This window comes from Halichoeres trimaculatus, unplaced genomic scaffold, assembly GCF_033239565.1.
Source record: "Halichoeres trimaculatus isolate MK-OKI-2021-1 unplaced genomic scaffold, fHalTri1.1 fHalTri1_scaffold_21, whole genome shotgun sequence".
In the NCBI taxonomy this organism is placed as follows: Eukaryota; Metazoa; Chordata; class Actinopteri; order Labriformes; family Labridae; genus Halichoeres; species Halichoeres trimaculatus.
The window spans coordinates 9,488,975-9,516,355 of record NW_027437199.1 but is presented as its reverse complement, the minus strand read 5'-3'; the positions used below and the strand labels follow the sequence as shown (position 1 = coordinate 9,516,355).

The following is a 27,381-nucleotide window of genomic DNA, read 5'->3' as shown; positions in this document are numbered from 1 at the left end:
TACATTTTCTCATAATTGTGATTCAAGACTTATTTTAAAACACATATACCCAACATTTATATTCATAAAATTTGGTTTACCCCCTGCTAATATGCTAATATTTTTTTAATTTACCCACAAACCACTTTTTTTTCTGTTTTACTATACATGTGAAAACATGCTGCTTGGCATCCTCTCTGATTTCACAACAAGTTGAAGCTTTCAATACTTCTCTTGGCACTTTCTTTACTCATATTTTAGTCCTAATCACTTAGTAGGATAGAATTTTCTTGAAGAATTTTTTTTTTAGAGCATGCATCTTGTACACTGAAAATCCCACTCCTTTATGGTAAGAGGAAAGGGTTTAGGTTCTTCTTCTTGATCTTAAGTAGTACCTCTCTTTATCCTTGAAGCCTACCACCTCCGGCGAGAAGAGACAGACTGGTTTGACAAGCCTAGAGATGGACGCTCAGAGAACGGACATGAGAAGAGACAGGTGAAACATGAAAAAAGCAAACACACACATACACTGTAGCGTAAATGCAGACACTAGCAAACTACTGACATGTACCATTCAGTAATGAAATGCATGCACCCACTGTCAATCACCTGGACATTTATGTGGTATGTATGCCCACATGTTAACGCAGTAATCTTAAATCTCTCATATATGTCCTTGTTGCAAAGAATCCATGCTTAACCTTTTCCCATTTACCTTGAACATACATGACATCTCACCATTGTGTATGGGCCACAGGGAAAAGGCCCATATTACCCCTTCCCTCACCTCAGGGTCAAACTGCAGCGGGATCTCAAAGACCGCAGTGTCTCAGGTAAGTTCCACAGTCTAATGCAGTTTTTCCATTCAACATCAGCTGCATGCAGTAAGAGAGGAAATGATATGCTTCAGAAGAGGCATGTTTTAAAAGCTAATGTGTTATTGACTGTGATGCATGCATTAGATTTATTGACCCAATTGCTTACTGACTGCATCTAATATGCGCTGTTTACAGCTTAGACACTGTTTGAAAATTAAATCTTATAATAGATTCACATTCTTTTAAAAAGGAAGAAGTAAGTACAACTAAAATGCACACATTAAACTTCATCACAATGTCTCATCAGGTTTACAGTGCATGCCTCCACAGAGCATGACTTTTCTGCTTCATGCATGTTATTTACTTTATATTCATGCCAGATCTCAAGAAACTCACAAGTCACTTCCCGAGCCTTTACGTTCCATCACACCATTCCTCCAGGCTCAAAGCAGGCAGACATTTCATTTCCTGGCTCCCTCCTTTGATTTGGCTCCTCTCCACGCTCATCAGTCATTGCCATGCTCAAAATGGCGTATCTCTCACACTCAGGATGATCTGATGTAATTAACAAACAGCCTACAAAGGAAGCCTTTTGTTGATTAGGACCAAGTTGTGAACCAAATCTTTTTGCTTCAATCATTTTGTTCTCTCATGTGTAACCATTGTAATGAGTTTTATACTTTAAAAAGTGAAGATGATTGGTCAGGGTAATGCTTTTTATGTGTTACCCATGGAGACTGATAATTGCTCCAGTGTTTTATGTGGATGATCACTTAACAAGTTTACATTTATCTTAAAATCGTGTAATACCAAAGGCAGAGAGCAGTAACTATGAGGGGTTGAGACTATTTTTTTATGCATATTTAGGCAAAGTGTCCACTGCAGTACCATAAAACCATCACAAATGGTTTTAACAAACTTTTTATTGTCCACAGATACAGGAAATTAGCATGAGCTAACTCTCTCATGCTACTACCTCTGTATCTTTTTATGATATGTTTTGAAACCAAAACTATGTGCATTCATTTAGAAAAAAAATTGAAGCTTTAAATTCAAATTTTACTCAGGCTTAAAGAAATAGACTATATGGCTACTCTGCTAAGCTAGCTCCCTTTGGTGGTAAATGTTTTTACAAAGGCTTTTAGTTTTTCATTTGGTTAAAACTAAAAGTAATAAAAGTAGTCAAGTTGCTAGTTTAAAAAAAAGTTTTGTTTCTTTTTTAAGATAAAGGTTGCAGTTAAGAAGAATCTACACTCTTTGTAGCGTATGTTTGATAGCTAGCTTGCTAATAGAAGCACAACATAACATTAGCTTGTACTTGTTCATTATCTCTTGCTGTAGCTGCTATAGTGGGACATTTTTGTTGTCACACATCAATAATATTATTTAAGACCTAACTCAATGCCATAATTAATAGGTTTGAGTGCGTGTATCTAGGTTTTTAGTGCATTACTTTCATAATTTTTCTCCTTTCACTGTGCATTTACCTCTGAGTTGACTTTAAAAAAATCTCACTGTTCATGTTTCAGGCAGCAAAATACTTAAAAAGCCCCTCACCAGGCATTTTTATGGTCCTGAACAGGAAATGGTCTGGGTATCCGTGTAGTTGGAGGGAAAGAGGTCCCTGGGAGTAATGGAGATATTGGAGCATATGTTGCCAAAGTCCTGCCTGGTGGAGCTGCGGAACAAACCGGAAAGATCCTAGAAGGTAAGCTATCTGTTGTCCTAGTAGTGTTTAATCATGGTAGAGGGAGATAAAACAGATAAAAACTGTGTACAGAATAAAAGAACTGTATTTTGAAACAGACTTGAATGCTAAATTAGCTTTAAAATCGACGAACAGGTTAACTTTGGAGTAGGCTTGGCTTGCTAGTTAGCTAGTTTTAGCATACGCTGCAGACAGGGGGATGCTAGCTCTGTTAAAAACACTAATTTTGCCCCTTGTTTGAAATTTGTCATGACCAAGCCTGCCAATGAGCATTTTTAACCCTTTTTTATCCATTACAATTGAAATTTGGATTTCTTAATAAAAAAAACAAAAAGAAAGAAAAGTTATTACTTTTCCATTTGATTCACTGCATAAAAAGGTGACAACAACTAAAAGAAAAAAAGGGAAAAAAGGAGCCTATCATCCAAACATTAGACTTTATTTCCTCATAGTTAAATATTTAATATGTGGAAAAAGTAGAAAGAGGATGTAAATGCTTTTTATTGAATATTTGCACCTGTCTTTCACCCCACAGTAGCTTAACCTTAAATAGCTACTACTAGATCCTTCTCCACATCACCTTGCTTGGATTACAGGCTAACCTTAAGATATATGGCCTGTGCTTTCACTCTTATACACCTCTCTCTGACACATCCTCAGGATAAATTGCTGTGTGTGGTATATTAACAGGAACACATTTCATGAGGTGTTATTGATTTCACAAGGGGGAGTCTGGGAACATTTAACCCACTCACCCTCCCAGTCCATCTGTCTACTCAGAGTCCCTTTTAATCTCTGTGTTGAGCCACACCGAGAGTGTCGGACATTGTGTGAAGCCGTGGCCTGAGCCTTTTCGAAGCTGCCACTCTGGTGATGTATAGATGATGAAATAGGGAAAGAGAAAAAAATGCCTGGTTTAGATCTGCGTAGTGTGCTAACCATCTGTCTGCTGTGAGATGTGTGTTGGTGAGGGCTGGCAAATCTTTTTGTACTCTCTGTTCTCGCTTGTTTCTCTTTCTATACTCTTTTTTTTAATCCTTTTACATTGATGCCAGTTGCGTCACTGTTTTTCTACTTTTGTAGTAGGCAGTTAAAGAAGTATTCAAATGAAAAGATTAGGATAAATGCTACTTATAGGCCAGCGTCAGTGTCAAACCCTTTCAATACCAGGCTGAAGCTGCAAATGATTGCTAAAGACATCATGTCAAAATGCATCTCTGGTGTTGTTCAGTTGGAGGAAAACGCACCCATAATAACACCAATAACCCCGTCATCAACACTTAGCAGAATGGCTGAGCAGTGCTTCGGTCTTTGCAGTGGGAACATGGTGTCTTAGCCTCCGTGGTGTGAACGTGGAGGGATGTTGTCAGGTTTGACGGGCTTTCCGTCACAGATTGGCAGAAACAAAGTGTGTCTGTTTTTTTTTTTTCATGACTGTGCTCAAAACTCAACGTGATTACAAGTCACTGAGTGGGCAAGATGTGATGAACACGAGGAGTGTGATAATACAGTAGCTTCCCTTGCAGCTCGAGAGTATCGTCGCAAACAGAGGACCCTCCTGATGAGCTGTTTCAATCGGTGTAAGTCCTGCCAGCGTGCAGGGTGTGTTTGCAGTGAGCTTGCAGTGCTGTGCTGAGCTTTTAATGCATCATCAACATCTTATTGGGTCCTCTTTTCACACTGGTTCTTTTCACAGGGCATCTTTTCAAAATGTCTTCCATATTAAAGATGTGTCATAGAAATAACACGATTCTATTCGTAAGTTAATTTTAACCCAGTTTTGTGCCTGATTTCTCCACAAGCAGCTTTGTCGCACAGCTGTCGCTGAGGCTGTCACAAACGTTCATGTCTCTAGTTTTGGCTCTCTGTCTGATTCACTTTGAGTGCAAAGAACCAGAACATGTTTTTCCCTGAAACAAAGAGCAGTGATTTGGTCAAAATGTATCCCCCCTAAATCCCATAAATCCCAGCAGCTCTCTTTCATTTGCTTTGGGTTTGATGTTTGGAAGAAATGACATTCTCTGCTGATCATTTCCTCAGTTGTGTTTGTGTGCAACTCTGCAAGTTTGTGATTCTCTTTGCAGGAATGCAAGTCCTGGAGTGGAACGGTGTTATACTGACGGGGAAAACCTACGAAGAAGTGCAAGGACTTGTTGGACAGCCGTGTAATGAAGCAGAAGTGTGTGTCAGACTGTGAGTGACTCTCTGTTTCTCTGTTAGATCTTTCATTTCTGTGATTTATCTTATTGCCATCTCTCCATAATCTAATCTTCAAATTTCCTATCTCTATATCATCAAATGCTCCTCTCTACTTGTTCCTGGCACTGTCATGAGTTAAATCACCTAGTGTCCTTCATCACAAATTTATTTAAAAATGACCAGATTATATCTTTCTAATATTTTTAATTAAAGGCACTGTGAGGACTTTATAAGTGATCTTGAAACCTTCTCACTTTTCCACATTTGCCTGTTCACAATCCATGTTTTGTTCTCTTTTTGTCCTTCCTTTGTGTAACTATACAACATAATTGTCTTCCTGTCTTTCAGTGATCTCAACATGCTGGCTGAATCTGAAGGCACAGAGCACCTGGATTTCCAGGAGCACAGCAAAGGTGAACTTCTGCAACTGCAACCCTCCCCACTTTCCCGTCATCTTCTCTCTGCAGTCAGATTTTCTAAATTAACTCCTGTTTTTCTGCTATTTTTCCCTCCTCTAATATCATTTTCATCTACAATTCTCTTTATTCCCCCGTTCAGTCTGTGCATTACTTGTGGCCTATTTTTCCTCTCTATCTGAATAACACTGGGAACAGTCGATTGTTCTCTAAAGAAGCACCACTCTTTAAAGCCTGAGTATAAGTGCCCCAAAATACAGCTTCCTTTGTGTGTTCATGCATTTATTGAGTGGATGCTATAGAGGCACTTGCAGAAACAGGGCTAAAAACACAGCTCTAAAAGCAAAGAGAAAAAAGCTAAACATAATGGTTTCAGTCAAAGATATGCAAAACCATAGAAGTGATATCTACACCAATGTGTGATATGTGCTATAAACATATATAAAGGCAACAATGACCATGATGTGACTCATCCACTCTAGGTGACAGACCGCCCAGGTCTCCAGGTGTGGACCCCAAGCAGCTGGCAGCTGAGCTGCAGAAAGTGTCCCAGCAGCAGGCTCCCTCCTCCACCTCCTCTGGCTTACCCGCCACCACCTCAGCCACCTCCAGTCCTGGACAGCCAGGATCCCCCTCCGTCAGCAAGAAACGCCACAGCAGCAAGGTGAGTCCAAAGGATCTCATTTTTTCCCTTTTTTTTTTTTTTTACCAGGTTCAGCTTGTTCCCTGTACCATTTGTGCAGCCACATGTAGAATCATTTCTTCATTATCAATTCTATATTTAGCCAATGGTTGTGGAAGTACTAGTGAGGTAAAACACCTCCACTTCATTCTGCAATCTTCATGTTCCAACACATGCACTGATGTATAAGTTCAGAGAGTTTAATTTCTATTTTAGCTTCATTTCTCCTAAGCACAGCTCCGCACAGTACATATTGTACAGCATGAACACCCACCAGTTATAAAAAGGACCTCCTACAGCTAGCCGCCTGCATAAACATGTTGCTTTTATCTCTCTACAGGCTGCAGAGGGAACCAAGACCCCATCCCATCCAATCTCTGGAGAGATACAGGTCTGTGAAACCTGACAGTGACCTCTGTGAATGTGGATATTTCTGATATAAAAGTTTAGAACAGACTCTCTTTTAAGTGTTAAACTCTGACTCTATGAGAGAGAGAGGGATGACACAGACAAAGTTACATCAACTCAACGCTCTATTTCTCTATGTATTCATGTTTAACTTGGGCTGTCTACACTTACTCTTATATTGTCAGAGACTAGCAGAAGAACTTTTTTACTGCATCAAAATAAGCTTTTTGTTATTGAAACAAGAAGGTAGGTAGGGAGGTGTAGTGCAGGAAAAACAGACAAGTTCTTCTTACTATGCCCTGTTAATGAAATCATATCCTGGCTATCTGAGCCTATGTTGTGCAAGAATATGCTCTTGGTTGTGTATGTCTTAAAAAGAAACTTGCGTGAAAATTGTACCATGAAGCCAACACCTATAACCTTATCATATCTTGTTGTGCTATAGTCAAGCCAAGCTTAGCATATTTTTGAACTGAAACACAAGGTGACAGGATACATAATGTTCATTTCATACAGTAACGTTAAGTAGTAAAACGTTACCTTACTTTAATATTTTAACGTAAAGCAACATTAAGTATTGTTATGTAAAGCAACATTGATTATTGTTATGTAAAGTATTAAGTAAAGTATTAATAAGTAAATAGTTACACAAAGTATCATTGTGTAAAGTACGGTAACATAACATAGTCAAATGTAGCGTAGCTTAACATAGGGTAACACAGGGTGACATAAAATAACTGACGTAAAGTAACATAATGTAATGTTACCTGATGAATAGTAACATAACATAAAGTAACGTACCTTATTATATTTTCTGTATGTATTGCACCATATCGAAGTATAATATGACATAACATGACATAAAGTAACAATATGTACCTTTGTGGTAAGGTTACATAACATGATGTAAGGTAATGAAAGGTAACTTGATGCAACATAATGTAATACTTTACGTTACGTTAGGCACCGTAATGTAAAATATCTTTTTTCTTATTGTTGTGCAATAAGAATTCTTGCATTATCTCAAATGCATTTGAACCCATCATGATAAAAATGTTTTTTCCCTTTTTTTCTCCAGCTTCAAATCCATTATGACAAGCAGCTCGGCAACTTGATTGTTCACGTCCTGCAGGCCAGAAACCTTGCCCCACGGGACAACAATGGCTACTCTGACCCATTTGTTAAGGTGTATCTCCTACCTGGGAGAGGGTGAGTCAAGGGTGTGCTCCAAACACTGGGTGCACACTTTGAATAGCTCAAATGGGAACAGGGTCAGATTAGAACAAAAGAGTACAAAATGGGATAAGAGGGAGGAGGTGTACATATAGTTGTTTTATTGTTTTTTGTTTTTTTTGTTGGCGCTTTTAGAGACAGAGGTAAAGGGATAGTGTTCAGTTTTTCCATTGACATCCAGGCAAAAAGGCAGCCGCTCCTGGAAGCTCAAACCTTATTTTCTTTCATTTTAAAATTGATTTATAATTGATTTTGGCTTATCATGACATCTTTCAATGTGCAGCACATGGCCTTTCTTTGGCTAAAGTTCCACAGCACATCCATCAGATGTTTTAAAACATATGTCCAGGCACTTTAGGATCTCTTCCCTGCCCCTGAACAACGTAAACATTATGTAAATGATATGAAGTTGCTCATGTACTTGTTATGTTGCTCTTGTCCCTGTTGATGGATCTTTTACCGTACGTGTGAGTGCAGTCAAAATCAATAGTACTCATATTTACTTGCAATACAATCTACACTCCTTTGTAAGCCAGGGCTCCCTTCTCTCTGTGATTGTGCTGTAATGCAATTGACTCCTCCACCTTCACCGCTGTATGAGCTCTCTCGTGAGAGAGAAGGGTTTTTTTCCCTGGGATCATTTAGATAAAAGCAATAAAATGCAGCTGTGGGCTCTCCAGCAGCCAATCTCACAGGCTCTCAGTTTATCACACGATTCAAACACCACTGTGGGTTTTACACAGCTTTAGGTGAGCTGAGCACATTAACCAAGACAAGCACACAAGAACATGTGAGCAGATACTCGCGTATATGCTACATGTGTATAAATGACATGCTTACAGCTATCAGAACACTGGCTGTGCTCTATGCAGTGGCTTTTCAGATGCATCACAGATCTAATGGCAACAATGCAGGAGACCTGTAGTATAACGTACAGCTGGCTGAGAAAGTTAAAATCGGCACACAATAAATAACACTTACTTCTCCGGATTCTATAAAATAAATCTTAACAGCTTATATAATATAACTCAATGTTACATTACTGAACATATGCAGTGTTACATAATGTAATGTAACGTAATGTAGTGTAATGTCACATAATGTAATGTAATGTAACGTAATGTGACTTGACTTAACGTAACATGACTTAATGTAACACGAATTAATGTAAATTAACACAAATACAATTGAAGTAACTAATTTTAACACAACTAATTTTACTAGACTAACATGACATGATGTAAGCTAACTTTGGTAATGTGACTTGACGTGACTTGACGTGACTTGACATGACTTGGCTTGACCTAAGGTGAAGCAATGTAACATGACTAAGTGTGAGCTAACTTAATTAAACAAATCCTAAATGAACTTATTTAACATGATACCATTTAACTTAATGTGACATTACTTAAGCTATTTTTTTGGAATATAACTTGACATGACTTAAGGTGACCTGGCTTAGTATACCTGGGCTTAACATAACGTTGCTTAACTGAACGTGAATTAATGTAACATGGTTAAACGTGACCAAACATAACTTAATGTGGTAGAACGCTAACACAGTTTTTTTTATTGATAGCATTGGTGCTATTAAAAGTTAAACGTTAGCTAGCTAATAAACAATGTTAGCACAAACAAGGTTAGGTTCTGTGTACAAAGGCTGTTGTATTTTCAAACCTGTTTAGCTTAACTCAGTTGTTTCGAAGTAAACTAAGTGCTAAAGCATTTTTAGCAAGCTAACTGATAAAGCTAATGGATTTAATTGGAACTTGAAATCAGGCTGTCCAAAAGACATTTGGGTTATTAATTTTGATGAATACAGATAATGCAATCTTGTTTCCTGACTGAACAAATCTTAAGTTAGTGTTATTAAAAGCTTTTATGTATGATGAGAATAATGTCCAGTTTCTATATTAGTATAACCCTGATCTGAAGGGAGAGCTGGATCACAGGAATGAATGTTGTAAAGCTTTTGAATTGGTTTAACAAAAAACATAGATATTAATGTTTAAACCTTTTTGTGTCATTCATGAGCTAAATTTTGGGGTTGTAAAGGAAGGGATTTTGTCCCTATCAAATAAGTGACCACATATCGCTGTATGATATTTTAAACATAAACCTTTAGGGTTAAAAAGCACTTATCTGAATTTGGGTCCAGCAAACTGACCTTCAACATTTGGATCATTCTTATCAGGATTACTACTGCTGAACCAGTGAGCCGTGGTCATTTGCAGCTCTTCAACGGTTGCCAAAAGATGCGTCACATCACCTGAAAGCCCTCTCAGCACAAACATGCTACTCATGAGACACTACAGCACAGTTCAGTTCACCGCTGCAGCACACCACAGCTCCCGACTTTGGCCCCTTTATCTGACCACACAACCTGTAAAACCCACACCAAACTGACCAAGAGTGAACTACCTCCCCCTCCCCACACACACACTCACAGTCCACAGACTCTCTTTGACCCCCCACTCCCCCTCTGACTATTGTTTCTGTATGTTGTTCTTTATATTTAATGCATGCTGGACCCCCTCAGTCAGGTCATGGTTGTCCAGAATGCCAGGTATGTGACTTGCCCACTTCGGCACTTTGTTTTGGTTGAATTTGGTTGGTGAAGGTGTCAAAACGTCCAGGTTGTTTTTAATTGACTGGTGGCTTATTGTTAAGTCAGTTCCACTAACCCCCTTAAACTGTGCACTCCCCTTGGTCCCCATACTCTCATGATGTTCCACTCACCCTAAGGTGTAGTCTTGTCACATTGCATTTTAGAGAGATAAACCCCCAAATAATAACATCTTCCATTTCTTCCCATGTAAACATGTAGTCCCCTGTGCTGACAGTTCACATTCCCCCAGCTAACTGTTGTGTTTCTTTGAGAGATGGTCTGTTTTTGTTCTAAACCATTGTAATTTGAAATCCAAACATTAAGCCCGGCATCCTTTAGTTTGTTCTTGTTTTGTGATTAAAATCCCTCAGTGATGTGCGATATCGTGCCCCTAACATCTCAGTGTACTCCTGATTTCCCACCACGTTCTTTACACACTCTCATTATCTGCTCTACAGGCCAAACCCATTCCATCATGCAGTATTGTCTGTACCAAAAAAACTCTTTAATACTAACTTTCAGCCTATAATATTTAATCTAACGATGCAAAAAACATCCATTTTGTCTGTTTCATTGAGTCTGCCACTACATTACAAATTTGACCTTTTAAACAAGTGAAATACAGAGCCAGCAATGTCAGAACAGCCCATTTTCTGAGTTAAAATTGGCTTATTAGAACTTTTTTGACACTACAGTCCTATCTATTTTATGTTATTAAAGAGATGGTATTGTGCTCTTTTATATGATGGCCTTACTGGTTTCCTGAGAGTAGCTTTACATGATTAACAGCCAGAATAGACCCAACTTTTCTCTGTTTTAGAAAACCTTTATTTCAGCCTCTGTCTGAAACGCTTTGTATTAGTTGCTGTCTCTTTAAGGCTCCCTGTTCTATAAAGCCCCTTCCCTCTGATTGGCCAGCCCTCTGGAGGCCAGTCAAGGGAGAACTATTGGCATATCTTTGTGTTTGAGGCCTCATCATTTCAGCAAGACGCATTAAGATCTTGTGCTGTATTTAGAATCGACTGTTTGAGCAGCTTAGCAGTTTGAAGATCTACACACATTTAGTACATACATCCAGCATTGTTATTTTATATCCATGCATCAATACTGGATGGTACAATACCCCCTCTTTAAGTAAAAGCATGTCAAATTGGCTTTAAGCCAAATATAAATTTGATCAGAAATATTTTTTTTCATACTGGCTTAAAGTTTCATTTGTTTATGAATCCCCAAATCTAAACAACTCAATGTCAACAAAAATGGACTTTTTTGCAGCTCTCCCTGACATTGCACCCTGCCGCCCATGCACGTAGGCTAATACATTGTTAATACCAAACAATGTGCATCACGGACATCCTCGTCCTTCATCGTGCCTTAAACTCCACCATATCGTATTTGCCACACGATGGTGGTCCATTAAGCTGCCAGGCTTGTGCAATACGTTAACCAAGTATATCTTGTTGTAATGTTTTTCCCACAGTGCTGAAAACAAGAGAAAGTCCAAACATGCTGGGAAGAGTGTCAACCCAGAGTGGAACCAGACTGTTATCTATAAAAACATCCTCCTTGAGCAGGTATGAAGTGTTACATGTATTTATCACAGGTCTGGCGTGCAAACTTATCTACCACATGGTTAACAGTAGGGGTAATAATTGCAGGGTAACTAACAATATGATACACTGAGACAACATGAGCAGGGCTTGACATTAACACCCGCCAACCCGCCAAATGCGGGTGAATTTCAGCTGTGGCGGGTAACACCGTCACTCCTACTAGCCACTTTGGTTGAATTATTCAATTGTAGTTTTCTGAAATGGCATCTGGATGGGCGCCGAGAAGTGCACGTAGAGAGGAGAAACTTGTCACAGATATGAGGTGTGAAGGAACAATATTTAAAGCTCCTAATAACATTTTTTAAAGTTATGCGTAAACAATTCACTCTGGAAATACTGTCAACAAACCAAATCATTCTAAATAATTGAAACTTATAGTGCAGTGTGACTTGTATATGTTGTTTTTGTCTTCATGACACATTTTTTTGACTGATACGACTTCAAAAAATGTATGATTATACTCCAGAGTGACTTAGTCCAGAACATATGGTACTTAATTTATTGATGAAAATTTACTGATGTAAATAAATATTTAAGCAGACAGTATTTCTAGTTAATTTTTCAGTTTAGTTTTCATCTTTTCAATTAATCTTCAACCTTAATAACTTTAATTGAATGCAATTATTAACTTCTCCTTTTATTAGTTTGTCTCAATAGTCTTCATATTTTCATAGTTAAGGAGCACAACCGTTTCAGAGCTGAATACCTGATTTATGTAGTCTTTATTTGAGAGTGAAAAGGGGTCATTTACATTTAAAATGGTTGTAAATCTATATCAAGTAAACTTTACCATGTCATCATCCACTTTATTTATGTTAAACATTATTATCCAACAACAAAATTGTGGCTAGTTAAAATCATGAGTGGCTAGTTACTCTGGGAAACCACTAGCCACAGTGGCTAGTGAGCAAAAAAGTTAATGTCAAGCCCTGTACATGAGTATATAAAAATAAAATTAATATACCGGTTATAAGATGCATAAAGACATAGTACATCATAATGGAAAGAAAGTTTCAGATACCAACTTGGACTCTGAGAACCTCAGACAGGCCTTAACTCTCTGATACAAACAATGTTTATATCCAGGCTGAAAACAACTGAAAGTATTTTATTAACTAAGATTCCATATCCTACAATGTCATACATTAAATTCAATAGGATATTTCATGTGACAGTTTGATCAGACAAGGAAGCAGCATTTGAACCACTGTCATTAAACTCAGGTCACATTCCTGATGAAATCTTTGTCGTTTGTTGTTTGGAGCGTTAATAACTCAGTAAATTCAGAAGCGCTGGCTCTGTAACTTCACATGAATCAACTTATTTCAGGCAAAGAGAAAGAAACTAACAGTGTGTTATGATGAAGTGGTCCAATAAAGAAAATATTGCCTTTTCAGTGCTGGCAGCTGCCAAGCTTCCGTCCATTGGTTTCAGCAGAGCAGATGGGATATGCCATTGGGATTTAATTATATCATTTCAGATCCTAATTTAGAGTCATTGGCTTCAAATCATTCAGAACCAATTCCTGGACTTCTGTTGTCTGCTCTGTAAGCTGTCTGCTCCCATTTTCAACCCAGATCATATGTTTCCTTTGGGAAAAACTGATTACACACTTCAACAAATAGGCCTCTGTGAGGATGCACTGGCTCTTCACCTGTGTGTGTGTGTGTGTGTGTGTCTGTGTGTGTCTGTGTGTTGTTTAGCTGAGGAAGAAGACGCTGGAAGTGAGTGTGTGGGACTACGACAAGTGTTCATCCAATGATTTCCTAGGAGAGGTAAAGCTATTTTAACCTTCTTTTTTCAGATGCTAACATTTTGTTTTTTAATTCACATGCCTGTTAAGCTTCTGTGTTTTCCTTCAGGTCCTCATAGATCTGTCAAACACAGCCCAGCTGGACAACATCCCGCGCTGGCTCCCCCTGAAGGAGCAGAGCGAAGGCGACCACCACAGGCGCTCCCACTCAGGCCAGGGTCGACACACCTCCAAACCCTCCTCCCAGCACTCCTCCCCCAAAACGGCGGCCTCCTCACACGACAATCAGGACTCCCCGAAATCTTCTGTCATCAAGAGCCGGAGCCACGGGATCTTTCCTGATCCTGCCAAGGGTAGGACACAATGAAATCCCCTCACCCGCTTGATTTTCACCCACTAACACACGTCTGCTGCTTCCACCATTTCTGTTCCCCTTCTTCTTCTTCTTCTCTTCCTGTCTCTACTCCTCTCATCTTCCTTCAAACTTCTCTGTCTCTACTTCTGTCAACCTGTTTCTCTTTCTGCAATCTTTCTTTAACCCAGCACCTCTTTATTCACATTTTTTGCATACCAGTCACAGCTTAAGCTTCATGCTTTTTTGCTTTCCCATGGTCTGTTTTCTTGGTTGCCATGTTGTCACCCAGCTCAGAGGCCTAGCCTTAGCTTCCCTCTCTCCTCCCTAACACAGAGGGCAACATGGCCGTGGAAGGCTTTGAATGCTCCCCTAACTTAGAGTAATAACTTTCAAATTTAATATAATAGTGTTAATTAGGCAATTGCCAAAAAGCCACAGCTTTTTAAAGCACATAAGCTAGTTTAATTAGCTTTTTTTGTTGTAATTTGGTTGTTTTAGACACGCAGGTCCCCACTATCGAGAAATCTCACAGTAGCCCCGGCACATCGAAGCCTTCCTCGTCCGAGGGCCAGAGCCAAAGCCAAAGCCACAGCCACGGACACAGCCAACACTCTCGCTCGCACGGCGCTTCACGCTCCAGCAAAAGCGCAGCACGCCAACAGCACCAACAGGACGGCGGCACTGGAAGCGGCCGAGGCGCTGCCATAGCGGCGGGCGATGCCCCGCAGCAGGCACAGCAGCCGCAGCCGCAGCAACGCCTCCAGCCAAGTAAACCAAGACGCAAATAAAGCCCACGCAGCATGGCCTCCTCACTTTCATCTGTTCTACCTTCTGTTCAGTGATTTATTTTTTCTAACTTTCAGTTTCCTTTTCTATTCTCGGTTCCCCCTCGCCTGTTTTAACCTCCCTGTATGTACTCACAGTGCGTCAAGCTCTCACCGCTTCTCTTCTGTATGGAGTCAGTAATGTGAAATGCAGCATCCCACCTGTACTGTAGCTCACTGTCTTTGACCTCTATCACTCCGAGCTTTACACTCAGTCCAAAGAAGAAAAATGGTTGCTTAAAGAAAAACCTCTAATAAGCAAAAAAACCTTAACAGCCAGACATAAAAAAATCAAAAGGTGACATAATATCCACAATATGTAGCCATTTCCAGAAAAGAAGCTTTAACTTTGTTTACAGTGAGGTGCTGCTGTTGTAAGTTGTAGCGTAAATACATTTGTTTGATGAAAGATGAGACGATGAATGACAGGCTGTGAAAAAAGTAAAACCGAAACAAAAAAACAATATGTTTTAATTTAATCCTAAAGGAAGAAATCAGCAAAATATGTCAACTGTTTTAGAGAACACAGTTCTATGAAATCAGAAGAGAACGCTTTAGAAATATAAATGTGTTTTGATGAGTCGACTTAAAGTTCAGCAGGAAGAAGAGATTTTCCTACCTAGATTCTGAAACAGAAGAAAGTTGCAACCCCTTTTGATTTTTTATTTTTATCCCTTTTTCCTTTTTTTAATTTAATTTTTTTTTTAAGTTTAAAAAAAACAACAACTACCAGCTTTACTGAAGCTCCTCACTGAGATGGCTGTGCATGCAGTCCACTAACCCTCCCCTCCCCTTTTTTTTTTTTTTGATTTAAACTACCGGACCCACAATGCACCTCAGTAGATGCTGCACACCAATGTGCACTGCACACTGTGGCTGCATGTGATTGACAGTCAAGCTGGTTGCCATGATGAAGACAAACCACTCTCTGAATCTCCATCTTGCTCCTCCCCTCCCTCCTTCCATCTTTTTTAAAACTCCCCCCCTGACATGTGACCTGCGAAACAAAACAAAAAAACCAAACACCCCTCAGGCCAAAGAGGCCGCCTCTCTCTGAGGCACCAGAGACACAGCGTAGTGGGCGTGCTCACCATTCAGAGAGCGCAGTCCGATTGGCTGCCGGCCCTGCCATCGTCGTCGTTCGTGTCGGCCAAAGGGAGCAGAGCAGACGGCAGACACCTGACCCTCAGGAAAGCCGTGTCAGAAGAGAGGCCGCAGAGCATCGGAGGTGAGAGAGTCCCCCCTCTCTGTCGTGTGACTGAAGCACAGATGGAGCGAAGAGAGAAAGAGAGAGTGAAAGAAAGAGAGGATGCGATCCTACTAACGCACACCTGCAGGAAAGAGAAAGAGTCTCACAAGCTGAAAGAAAGTTGCACCCACATTACCACAGATTCATGCAGCGAAACACGATTTTCTTAACGGCCAACCAACACGGCTCACTAATACCAGGAAATGACTGTCGCAGAGTGTCATGTGATTCACTTCTGCTGTGTCATGACTCCCGTGTGGCTTCATCAGACTGGTGCTAGTGAGCTTCTGCAAAGATGGAGCGTGTTGAGAGGCTTGGAGAGAAAAGACGTGCTGTAATGAATCCTGTTTCTGCACCACATCAATGCATCTCACATCATTCATACTCAACCACACATCCCTATCAGCTGTTTGGAAATTAAAGGTTAAATGTAATCTTTTTTAAACATGTTTTTTCAAAGAATAAGATCTAAAAAAAAAACTGAATTAAACCACTTTTAAAAAAACTACACTAAAAACATCCTCTAAACTCATCCTGATAAGAAAAAAACACACTCTGTGACTAAACTAAAACTGAATATGTTAAACCTAACAGGTCATTTAGGTAACTAACTGTCTACGTGCCTCTTGTTTAGTTTGCATCAACATATCTATGTGATATATCTCTGGATTTATTTGTCTGTCTCCTGTTAAAGCTTTACATGTGAGTTCAATCTGTCTGGTCTTCGTCTGAGAGAAAGTCTTCACATGCTTCTTGCAAGCGTTTCTGTGCTTTTCATCGTAAACCAGTCTTGTGTGCTCTCAGTAGTCTCTCCTTTTAACTGTGACATTAATTATTTCAAGTTGATGATGATGGATTATAGTTGCCGCAGATATAAATGAATGCTTCTTGCCTCTGGTTTTTTATATTTTTGCACCAGGCAACTGTGCAATTTTTCTTCCTGTCTCTTTGTCGTGATGTGTGTGGTTGATTTCTGCACAGCGCGGTCCGGCTACAGATCCAGTGATGCCCCGGTCACCGCTGCCTCTTTAGACAGCGGCCTGAGCGGCAGCGCCTACAGCCTGTTGGATGAAGAGGGAGAGATGAATGAGGTGGACAGTGCTATCTTCCAGGTGCCACGATTGTGAGTCGGGTTATTAAATACCTGAGCTTGGTTTTGAACGTTAAAGGATCTCTCCAGAAAAACAAAAAACTACATGCTACATACTATTAACTACTGTTAAGACTTGGGTTGCAAAATTCCTGGAATTTTCAAAGTCAGAAACTTTCATCGAGAACTTTTGGGAATTTATATTAACTGCATTGACCTGGTCATAAATGTGTTTAGATATTAACTGACACACATGCAAACATGTCTAACGCAATATTTCTAAATCAAGTTGATAATAAGATAAAACCCTGAAAATTTCTAGGATTTATGAGCCAAAATTTCCCTAGAATTTTCCAGAAAAACTGATATAAGCTAAAGGCAAAACCCCCTAGAAAATTCCCATTATTTTCAAGCTTAAATTCCCATGGAAATGTTCAGGAAACATTCCTGAACTATACTGGAAATTCTCCACCTCTTTGTAACCCCAGATAACACTGCATCAACTAAAATCTAAACAGGTGTTTGCTTCTTATTTTAAACAAAAATGCCTTATCAGCTTTAATTTGAGGAAGAACAATGTCTTTTGTCAAGATATTAAAGCAAGAAGCTAAATAAATAGTTTTTTTCTTACCCCATTGGTAGGTCTTGTCACGCAATTGAGGTCTTGTAACAAGACATTTTTTTTGGACTCGTCAGTTGAATTAAAGATGGAAACATTTGCTTGGATTTCAGTTTTTTCAGTTTCCTATCTGTATTTAAAAAAAATTTGTTCCCTGTTTTTTTAGTGGAAAGATCCCCAACGGCACAGACGTGAAATCATCGATGGGACACGGTGACATGGAAGGTCAGATTGACAGCACACTGAAAGTAGTCGAATCACATGTTCTTAGCTTGATCGCTATAAGAATTACACATAAAAAGGTAACACACTTTGTTTACTAATTCATTCATTTTTGGTGCTTCAGGGATAAAGAAAATCACTTTCAAAATCTTAAAGATTTAAAACTTAAAAACTTTTTGGGCAATTTTATCACAAACTCCCAGTATTGGTCTGTTTGACTGAGATAGAAACACAAAAGCAACAGTAATTCTTAAGACAGTGAAACACAGTTAAAACGTTTGTGTTTAGGTTTTTATTTGTTTGTTCTGTGGATTTCTTTTTAATAGTTGCTTCTGTTTAACATTTGAAGCTAGTTGCTTTATGTTATACTTAAAATTTCTATGAAATTTTCATCACCTAAGTGTGTCACATAAGATCAGATCCAAACCTAACTTTTCTGATGAGATTTCAGGTCAGGATGTTTGTGCATTGTAAAAAAGATTTAGCTAAAGGCAAAATCTTACTTTGTAACATCACTTTCCTTGGAAAACAGCCCACAAATTTACAAAAAAAAAATGCAACAACACTCAAAAGAGTCAAAAAAGGATGTATGGATGTGGATGAGGTAAATAATATTGTACAGAGAACCACTAATATCTACCTCTACAGTACTTAAAACATTGAACTTTTGGCTAACTAGCAGCTAATGTATGCTTGTATTAATGCTCCAGTGACCTCAAATATCAGTGATGTTAAAGAAAAAGTAACACAGCTAACGTTAGCTTGCTAGCTTAATTACATGCATTAAGTTTTACCTTCAGCTGAAAGATATAAATTGCTGGCTTTTAGACTTTGAAACCTGGGACCGCACAGCATGACGTGGTAGCATTTAGCTTCCCACACTTCCCACATGATTTCACAGGGAAATGGCAGCCACGTGAATTTGTTCTTTTAAGAATAACTTAAAGGTTATATTTATCCATCTCTCTCTGTTAGTTTTTCTCAATTTTTCATCCTCTTGGTGAAGTTATGAGTCATAAGTGACAATGACTAATGCAAGGTGCAAAAATGATCATAGAAAGCTAGAAAAACCTGCGTTCTGATATCACAGTCAAAGTGTGAGACTGGAGCTTCGTACAAACACAGATGTACCTGTTAGCACGTTTGTTCTTACCTGCAGTTGATCTTCCTCTCTATATCATCTGCTCTCTTTTGTCCTCTGGCTTTTTGGTTGACTGTGTTTCTCTCTGAGTTATAATCAGACAAACACTTGAACCAGCGCAGCGGTGTTGTTGACCCAGCTTTCCACGACTGTTATTTTCTCTCAGTTTCTAAGGAAACGAGAAGTCAGGCTGAGCTCCTCATAATTTCCTCTCGTCTTTGTGAAATAAGTGTGATTGCCTGCAGGCTTTGTTTGAAAAATACTTACCATGGGAGTAAAATTATTCTCAAGGGGGGTAATGGAGTTAACATGGTACCTTTAGTGTCCAGCAGAGGGCAGTGATGTACAAAAGAATTCTTTATCACAAACAAGAAGAGACTTAAAGAGACACTGAGAGGAAGTGAAGTCCTTTTGTGCAGGAAATGCAGATCATCTGTAGTCTTGATGTACATACTTATGCTTTTGTAACTTGAAACAAACCAAACCCAGTGTTTGAATGTGTAAAATGACGTAATGTGACTTTTTAGGTAAATCCCAAGTGATGGGGGAGATAAAGATTGCTCTGAAGAAGGAGGTGAAGACAGAGGGTGAGCACCTGGTCCTGGAGATTCTTCAGTGTCGTAACATCACCTACAAGTTCAAGTCTCCAGACCATCTGCCAGGTAATGTGTTGTTCTTTTCACTGAAGTACCCCACAAACATCAGTATCAAAGACATCACACTGGGTGTTGCCTTTTGTTTGACAGCTTGGAAAAGCCCACACACTTATTGTTGCAAGAAAACAAAAAAAGCCCATCTGACATGCCGAAAATTGCTGTAGAGATTTTCTAGATGCAGTGTCTCAGAAGTCACGATCAGTTGCTAAAAGCTGGCATTGTCTTGGAAAGAAGCAGACAGCATAACTCAAAAATGCTTTATTTATCCAAGGAGGAAATTCAGTCGTAACATGTTGCCCACAAAATGGTACAGTTAGCAGAAAGTTCAAATAAAAAAGGAATAAATACGGAACTAGAAAAGCACTCAAGCATATTGTGATCATCATGCAACACTTGAGTTCTACTTTAATGTTATACTCCCTTTTAGCAGATTGTCTGCCACAATTTAGTGTTAGTTGCAGGTTTGACCCAGTACGTGTTTCATATTCTGGATCTTAGTGTCCAGAATATTGCCAGGATCTGGATCGTACTTTTGCATCTGTCAGAAATTATGGTGACCTTGTCTTGTATTGATTTACAAAGCAGTCTGACCATTTATCGTGGAGTTATATACAATATGGTGAAAACGGCTCTGTCTTGAGATGAGAAAGAATCCTTAAGAAAAATTCATGGATCCAGACAGTGATCTGGATCACCTCCAAAATGTAATCAGTTCTTCTTTATCCCATTTTGGACATTTCCTGAAAATTTCATCAAGGTCCGTTGGTTACTTTTTGAGTTATGTTGTTCACAGACAGACAAATTAACAGACAGGCATTCTCTCCCAAAAACACAACCTCCTTGATGGAGGTAATAAAATTAAAGCCACAATTGAGGATGAATGGGCCCTCAAATTTTGGGCAGTTTGATGAGTTTTGGAGCATGCTGAGGGCACGTCATTTGGGGTTAAAGAAGTGGAATAAATGATGATAATCCTTAGGGTTCCTGAAGGTCCTCATCATCCCTACAGTCGGGCCTACTAGGTAAGAACTGCAGAACAGTTGAAATAAGCTCTATAGAGGAACAATGATGCCAGTTGACCTCGGTCAGCCCACACAGTCTGGGTTCTGCAGGAACCTCAACAGCATCAACAATGGGAACAGCAGTGCAAGTTAAAAGTTTGCGATTCCAATGTGAAATAAGGCCACAATCTCTCCAACCACATGTCCAGAGAGGGCACAACTTGTCTGATTTTTCTCTCAAGAACAATCTGACAAGTTAACACTAGCACTCCAGTTATGTTCTGTAGATGTGCAACAAAACACAAAGTGACAAAAATGACAGATAGATGCTCAAAGTGTTTTTTAAAGACAGATGAAATGGCAAGAGTCTGACAGATTCTATCATGTTTACTAAGAGATTTATGGATTTACAGAAAAACAAACTATATAAATTACATTCTGTGTTCACTTTCCAGTCATGTCAACCTCATGCATAGCAGAATCATACTTTCCATCTTATGGTGAAATGTAGATTTCCACCCACCTCGTCGTCTCTCATAATATTTACACCCTCATACACAAGCTGCCTGCCACTTGTGTGATTTGCATTTCTCTCCAGATGGGCTCTGCACACACAGATTTCCAAGGCGTATAGCTTCTCTAAAGAATGACAACATAACACAGCATTAGTTTGTACATCTGTGTCTGTTTCTCAGCCTGTTTTTGATGTTTGCACGTGTCTTTAGACATTTCTCACATGCTCAAAGACTTGGCGTCCAAAAATCCCTGGAGTTATAGTGCAAGTCTTACCCCCTCTGGTGGCAGGATGTGGAAACACAACTAAAAATCCTCCCAGCTTCATAAATCATGAGTCTTATATTAGAAATGTATTGGAGGAAATTCAATTTAGATTTTTAATCATCAACCATTTCAGCAAGAGTGTGCTTGACAGATGTTTAGTGTCAGCATAACACAAGTGTGTGTGTTTTTACAGATCTGTATGTGAAGCTCTACGTGGTGAACATTGCCACTCAGAAAAGGATCATCAAGAAGAAGACCAGAGTGTGTCGTCATGACCGAGAACCATCTTTTAATGAGACCTTCCGCTTCTGCATGAATCCAACAGGACACGCTATCCAGGTAAGAATAAAAATATCCATATACACAGCCGTAACAAGAACTATCAGCCAGATTTTTAGAATTCACTTCTCATTGCTCAATATCCTCAAAAGGAACAGAAAAGCTTTTAAAAAAACCTCTTTCCAATACGCCTGAAAACACAACTTGACTCAGTGTTTGCAAATTAGAGTGTGTTCAACTGAGGAAATCCAACATCTAGAGAAATCTGACACCAACCTTGTTGATATTTTTGTTTGTGAATACAAATACAAGGAAGCTAGTTTCAGTTTTATATTCACAAATTCAATCCATTAACACCCACTCAACACTTAATAAGATTAAAGTGGGAGGCCTTTGAAAGGATTTTATTGGTGTAATCTCATAAGATTTTTAATAACCCCCCAAAATACAACAAAAAGCTGAGGTAGGAAAGGGTTTGTGTTGAAGAAAGTGTGGAGTACAGTTAGCAGAACATTTTTCCTGCAAATTTGGCAAAAAAACAAAGGTATAATAAAGTGTTATTGGTGCTTATTGAAGAGGGGTACTGGGTTTTTCCCTGTTTTCAAGGGGCTGTGAGAAGTTTGAAAGTAATCTTGACAAAGGTTTCCTGCTAGATACATGCGTGATTGTAATCCACAATTTAAAATGAGATTATCAGAACCAATATATTCTGCAGTTGTCTGTTCAAAACTGAGAGTCTATCTATAAAGTAAGGAGTGACGTTACGATAGTTCTGCTTGGTAGATGACTGCTAACCAGGATTCACTAATGTTACACATTACAGACATGTCTTAGAGCACCGGACTGCCAGCCGCGCTAGATATAAACGGGTACTAAACTACTTACAAACTGACAGTGTTTACTTGTTGTCATGTTAGCCTACAGATACTTCGGAGCACTGGGCTACATATGTTGCTAACATATAGCCGGCTGCTGTAACGCTACGTAACTGCACTGATAAGTCCCTTACCTTGTTGTGTCGTTTCCACTAAATAGTTGTCTGGAACAATGATTTTTTTTTTTGATCTGATCTCCATTTCATTCCAAAACAAACACTTGCCTTACTGAAAGTAATTTACGACAGTGCGCGGAGACTCCGGGCCACAAGGTGGCGAGGGAGTGCAATTCAAACAGATCCTCCTCATAGCATCTTTAAACATGGATGTAAAATAACAATGTTGCAGATTTTTAAACCACTTTGTATTTATTATGCTAAAATATATGTTTTCCAAAACACCAGTTTGACAAAAATAGAGGGAAAGGAGCAGACTCCTTGATACTAGCATCACTTTGCCATAGAAAATGAAACAATACTGCTCTAAGGTTTTTACTAATCAGACCCAAGTATTTGCCTGGCTGCAGTCAGCTAATAATGGTCTCCAGCCCAGTATTTCGGATTTCTTTTCAAGTCTTTGCCCTGTAAGAGTTTCTCTCTGTTCTCTTTCAGCTGTTCCTTGTGTCCAACGGAGGCAAGTTCATGAAGAAGACCCTGATCGGGGAGGCCTACGTGTGGCTTGACAAAGTCGACTTACGTAAGCGAGTGGTGAGCTGGCACAAGCTGCTCGCCAGCACTGCCCAGATCCACTCATAGAAGAAGAGACTCGATTCAAAAAAACGAAAAGAAAAAAGAGAGAGAGAATGCAGATCTGGAGATATTTGGGGTCAAAATCTGTAAAACTGATCCACTCTCAATGGGCTTTGGGGCAAAAAAGCTCTTTCTTCAGTCTTTATTTCAGGCCTTGGATGTAGTGAGAGTTTGAAGGTGGCTTTTATTTTGAAAGGACAGGTTTGATGATGATTTCTGTCACGCTGAAAGTCTAGGGAAAGTAGTTGTGTGTTTACAGGAAATAAATACAAGTTTACAGGAAGTGAGGTGTATAGAGGAGAGGGCGAGGCTGAGGGGAGCATAGGTGCTGATTTCAGAGATGACGCATGGAATCAACCAGGTATTACACACTTTGTTCACACATACACTCAAACATACACACACAGATAAACAAACAAAGCTCACACACAAAAGAAAAATTCAATCGTACAGGGAATGGACACACTTTGTAGATTCTTATTTACTTATTTAGATGTTTTATCCATGACAGATTTGACTCATCAGTTTATTACAGAGTTTTATTAATTCACAAAGCATTTTGGGAGAGAAATTTTGAAGACCTCTTATTTATTTTTGTATTTAGAAAAAAAAACAAAGAAATTTATCATTTCACTCCTCCTTTATTATTTACATACATGAAATCAAACTCAAACCAAGCATATTTTTTGTAATGAACTACCTAACAGTTTGAGGAAGAGAAAAATCCTGCTTAGCATTATTCATTCACTTCATTTTTTTCTCCAAAATACTTATATAAAATGATGATAAAGATTTTATTAATATATATGAATTAGACGCTATTTATGGTGCGCATGAGTTTACCTGTCTGGAATGCAGTGCCACATGATCTGCACATGAAAAAATACTCACCCCTAAGGTTCACATTGTATATAGTGAAGTGTCATAGCTGGATATTGATTATATAGAGATAAATATATAGATATCTTTACACTGACAATCGAGTCTTGATGATTGTGACATAGAGTTTTATTTACCCACAATGCCCCGATAGAATGTGACATGTTCACCATGTGAGATCTTTGATTTTCTTTGAAGCACATCTCATTTCGTCCCCACAGCTCGTTTCGTCCCCACAGCTCGTTTCGTCCCCACAGCTTGTTTCGTCCCCACAACGCATTTTGTCCCCATAGTGCGTTTCGCCCCCCCAGCATGTGCTTTTGTCGTATTATGCACTTTTTTCCTACTTAGAATGTAAAACCGCCAACAAGATGAGATATTAAGAGAGGGTTGATGAGATCAGAGTGACTTAATGTGACAAAGATATATGTTAGAATCTGAAGATGCAACAATGCTACTAAGCTACTAAGTTTATTTCCCTCATATTCGTTGCGTCCACCTCATATTCAACATTTGTGTCTTTTAAACCTGTTTTGTCTTATGTGAGGGCATCCTGTGTGCTTGTATGGGGGTCAAATAGGCAAAGAAATTACACAAAACACCTGAAGGATTTCTATGCAACATCTACTGAACAACGTTGGTGACTGCAGATTGACTCGCCAGATATCCAAGAAAGTTTCAATGCACTGCTGTGTTTTTTTCCAGTCTTTAATTTTACCTTGTTATTTTGTACTGCTTTATGTCTCTTAATTTATTGCTTGTGAGACTATTTCATATGTTGTATTATATTTGTTTACAGTACATATCAGTTGTACATAAAAAAGAACTTTTGCTTTTTTACACAAAGTAGTGCTTGTTTACAACGTTTAGAGGGCCTGAAACTCAGAGAACTAACTTCTTCGCCCTTGCACGAACATACATAAAAAATTAAAATCCACACATCCCCAACTTCACTAAAAGAACACACCTTCCTGCCCCACCCTTTTATGCACCCTTTGTGGAAAAAAATGACCAAACTAGACAGCGTCGTAACCAGTGGATGTTACCTGAACTGTAGTGAGTGAATTTAATTTGCTTCATTCTTATTCCCATGTGCTTGTTCGTGAAGCATCCTCATACCAAGTCCATGCATGTCACTATCTCTTCTTTTAAGTGTCGTCTGTCTAGAAACTTTAAAATCTCACGCTCACACACACACACCCACACACACGGTCACACAGAAACACACACTGAAAGATGCCATCTCTCTTATTCCAACCTTGTAAATACATAGCTTTTTTATACTGAGGTGTGGGGAGCAATAGGTCTTTTAGCAGACAAAAAAGAAGGTGTGTCATAGAAGTAAGCAGACGTTTGTTTTTCCTCTCGATCAATGTACAGTGGATAGACCGAGGAACGAGCGTACGTCTGTCTCCCACATGTACCTGACCCTTTACACCAAACACTAAAAGGTTTACCAGAGTCTAACTACACTGAATCTATCGTAACAACTCGAGCAGTTGCAGGAGAATTTAAATGTGCTCACACTGGATGTTGCATGTTTCGTTGGTGGTTCATACTATTTTTGTGTCCAGATATTATTAAAGAAAAAAATAAGAACGAGGTAGAGAAAGATATAGAACAAAATGTTATAGAGGGAAAATAAAATTATTAAAGATGTATGCTGACTGTACAAAGATTATGCTTGTAAAACCTGTCTGGTTTTTCACTTGTAAGTAAACAGAAAAAAATCTACTGTCATGGTTTCGTGATTGTATACAGGAGGTATTGATAAATTATGCAAATTGTGCTGTAAAAATGGCTGTTGCCCCATGTCTAAATATTAAATATAAGTACAAACGAAGTGTTGTGAGTTGATTTTTCTTTAAAACTTATACTTGTATAGTCTGGCAGTTTATTTGTCTTTTTCTTTCTATTAGCAGTTATAATAAGATACAATAAATATGATCTGTCAACCTTGAAACATATATATGCCAGAAAAGTTGTGAAGTAACAGCTTACAACCACAAGATGGAGCCATGTTCCTTAACTTGAGCCAAGCTGGGCTCCTGTTAACAGCCTCCACAGCGGTGAGAAACCCAGGAGCATTGTAATGTAGCGGGGTATCAAGGTCAAAGTAGAGACAGTCGGTGTTATATTGACATTTTTTGATAGAAGTTTGGTATTTGGAGTAGTATGATCTTTTCGTCTGTCATATGTGGATTGGTCCAGGTGTTCTTTTAAGCAATGGGTGAAATGTCAGCAGAGGGAGGTAGAGAGCCAAACTGTAGCATCCCCACGGTAATCTTTTATCTCTTTTTATTTTTATCTTTTTAACATTTCCTTATCTAAAAAAGTATTAGAATTCCACAAGGGAAAGAAAAATTGACATACTGGATTTAAGTTGATGAAGTTAGTTGGAAAAACTGTGTACTTGCTTTTGTGTTTGTGTTTACATCCAGGTCATGGATAGAGAACAGGTGTCCTCCAAGGGGTGACTCTCCAGCTGCAACTTCAAACCAGCTGCTCCCACCTGATGAGTCACAAAATGAAATGCGCTAGAATTATATTTTGAGACACCAGCTCAACGTCTGACACCTCAGAGATCAGGTGGATCAGATCTTGTTTGGATGAGTGAGGTGTGATGATGTCTTACATTTACTCAGTGCCTAATATTCGCATGGACACCTGTTGCACTGAACAGCTTGTGGGCTTAAGGCATACCTTGAGTTATTTTCAAAAATTTCTCTTAACTAGCTGTATTTGATTTTTCCAATCACAATAAAAAATTGCATTGAAAAAGAAAATAATGATAAAATTCTTTATTCTGGGAAAGTCTTACAGAAAGTTTAATGAATACAGTATGGTTGCTCAATGCAAACATTTAGACAGAAATATTGTCAATACTCAGATAAATATGCTAATTACAACTCCAAGAGTTAGTGAGCAGCTTAGCATACAGGGACAAAAAAAACAAGACAAGTTATTAGGATTAGTCTCACAAGTTAGATAGTGAGAGTAGCACCATCTAATTTTCATATTTTAACATTTTTGTCAAAAAGAGCCAAAGGAAAATTTTGCTTTGATATTCTGATACCAAGAGCTACAACCAGCTACCAGTTAGCTTAGCCATAAGATAGGAAATTAACACATTTACTGTTAGATTAGATTAGTTTTTTGATTTTTGGATCATGTGACTTGAACCTACAGGACAGGTTGCTAGATTAAAGCTACAACAGTTAAGTTAATTTAGCTTAATTTAGCTG

The 27,381-nt window shown here is 38.8% G+C and overlaps 1 protein-coding gene across 5 annotated transcripts in view; it reads left to right on the top strand.

Moving 5' to 3' along the window:
* Window positions 1-23,645, top strand: part of pcloa (piccolo presynaptic cytomatrix protein a) — a 58,090-nt gene extending 34,445 nt beyond the window's left edge. For 2 of the 5 annotated variants that reach the window (XM_074698244.1, XM_074698242.1), the window contains 18 exons: window positions 393-475; window positions 737-812; window positions 2,380-2,505; window positions 4,590-4,698; window positions 5,053-5,117; window positions 5,603-5,784; window positions 6,143-6,193; window positions 7,289-7,419; window positions 9,983-10,009; window positions 11,532-11,625; window positions 13,368-13,439; window positions 13,527-13,770; window positions 14,271-14,540; window positions 16,827-16,968; window positions 17,721-17,779; window positions 19,445-19,579; window positions 21,548-21,693; window positions 23,120-23,645. In XM_074698244.1, coding sequence (XP_074554345.1) covers window positions 393-475; window positions 737-812; window positions 2,380-2,505; window positions 4,590-4,698; window positions 5,053-5,117; window positions 5,603-5,784; window positions 6,143-6,193; window positions 7,289-7,419; window positions 9,983-10,009; window positions 11,532-11,625; window positions 13,368-13,439; window positions 13,527-13,770; window positions 14,271-14,540; window positions 16,827-16,968; window positions 17,721-17,779; window positions 19,445-19,579; window positions 21,548-21,693; window positions 23,120-23,263 — 2,156 coding nt within the window. In that variant the 3' untranslated portion in view covers window positions 23,264-23,645. Of the gene's footprint in view, window positions 1-392; window positions 476-736; window positions 813-2,379; window positions 2,506-4,589; window positions 4,699-5,052; window positions 5,118-5,602; window positions 5,785-6,142; window positions 6,194-7,288; window positions 7,420-9,982; window positions 10,010-11,531; window positions 11,626-13,367; window positions 13,440-13,526; window positions 13,771-14,270; window positions 14,541-15,629; window positions 15,825-16,826; window positions 16,969-17,720; window positions 17,780-19,444; window positions 19,580-21,547; window positions 21,694-23,119 lie in introns of all 5 variants that reach the window. The other 3 variants (XM_074698245.1, XM_074698243.1, XM_074698247.1) reach the window with 3 other exon arrangements.
* The last annotated feature ends 3,736 nt before the right edge of the window (window positions 23,646-27,381 follow it).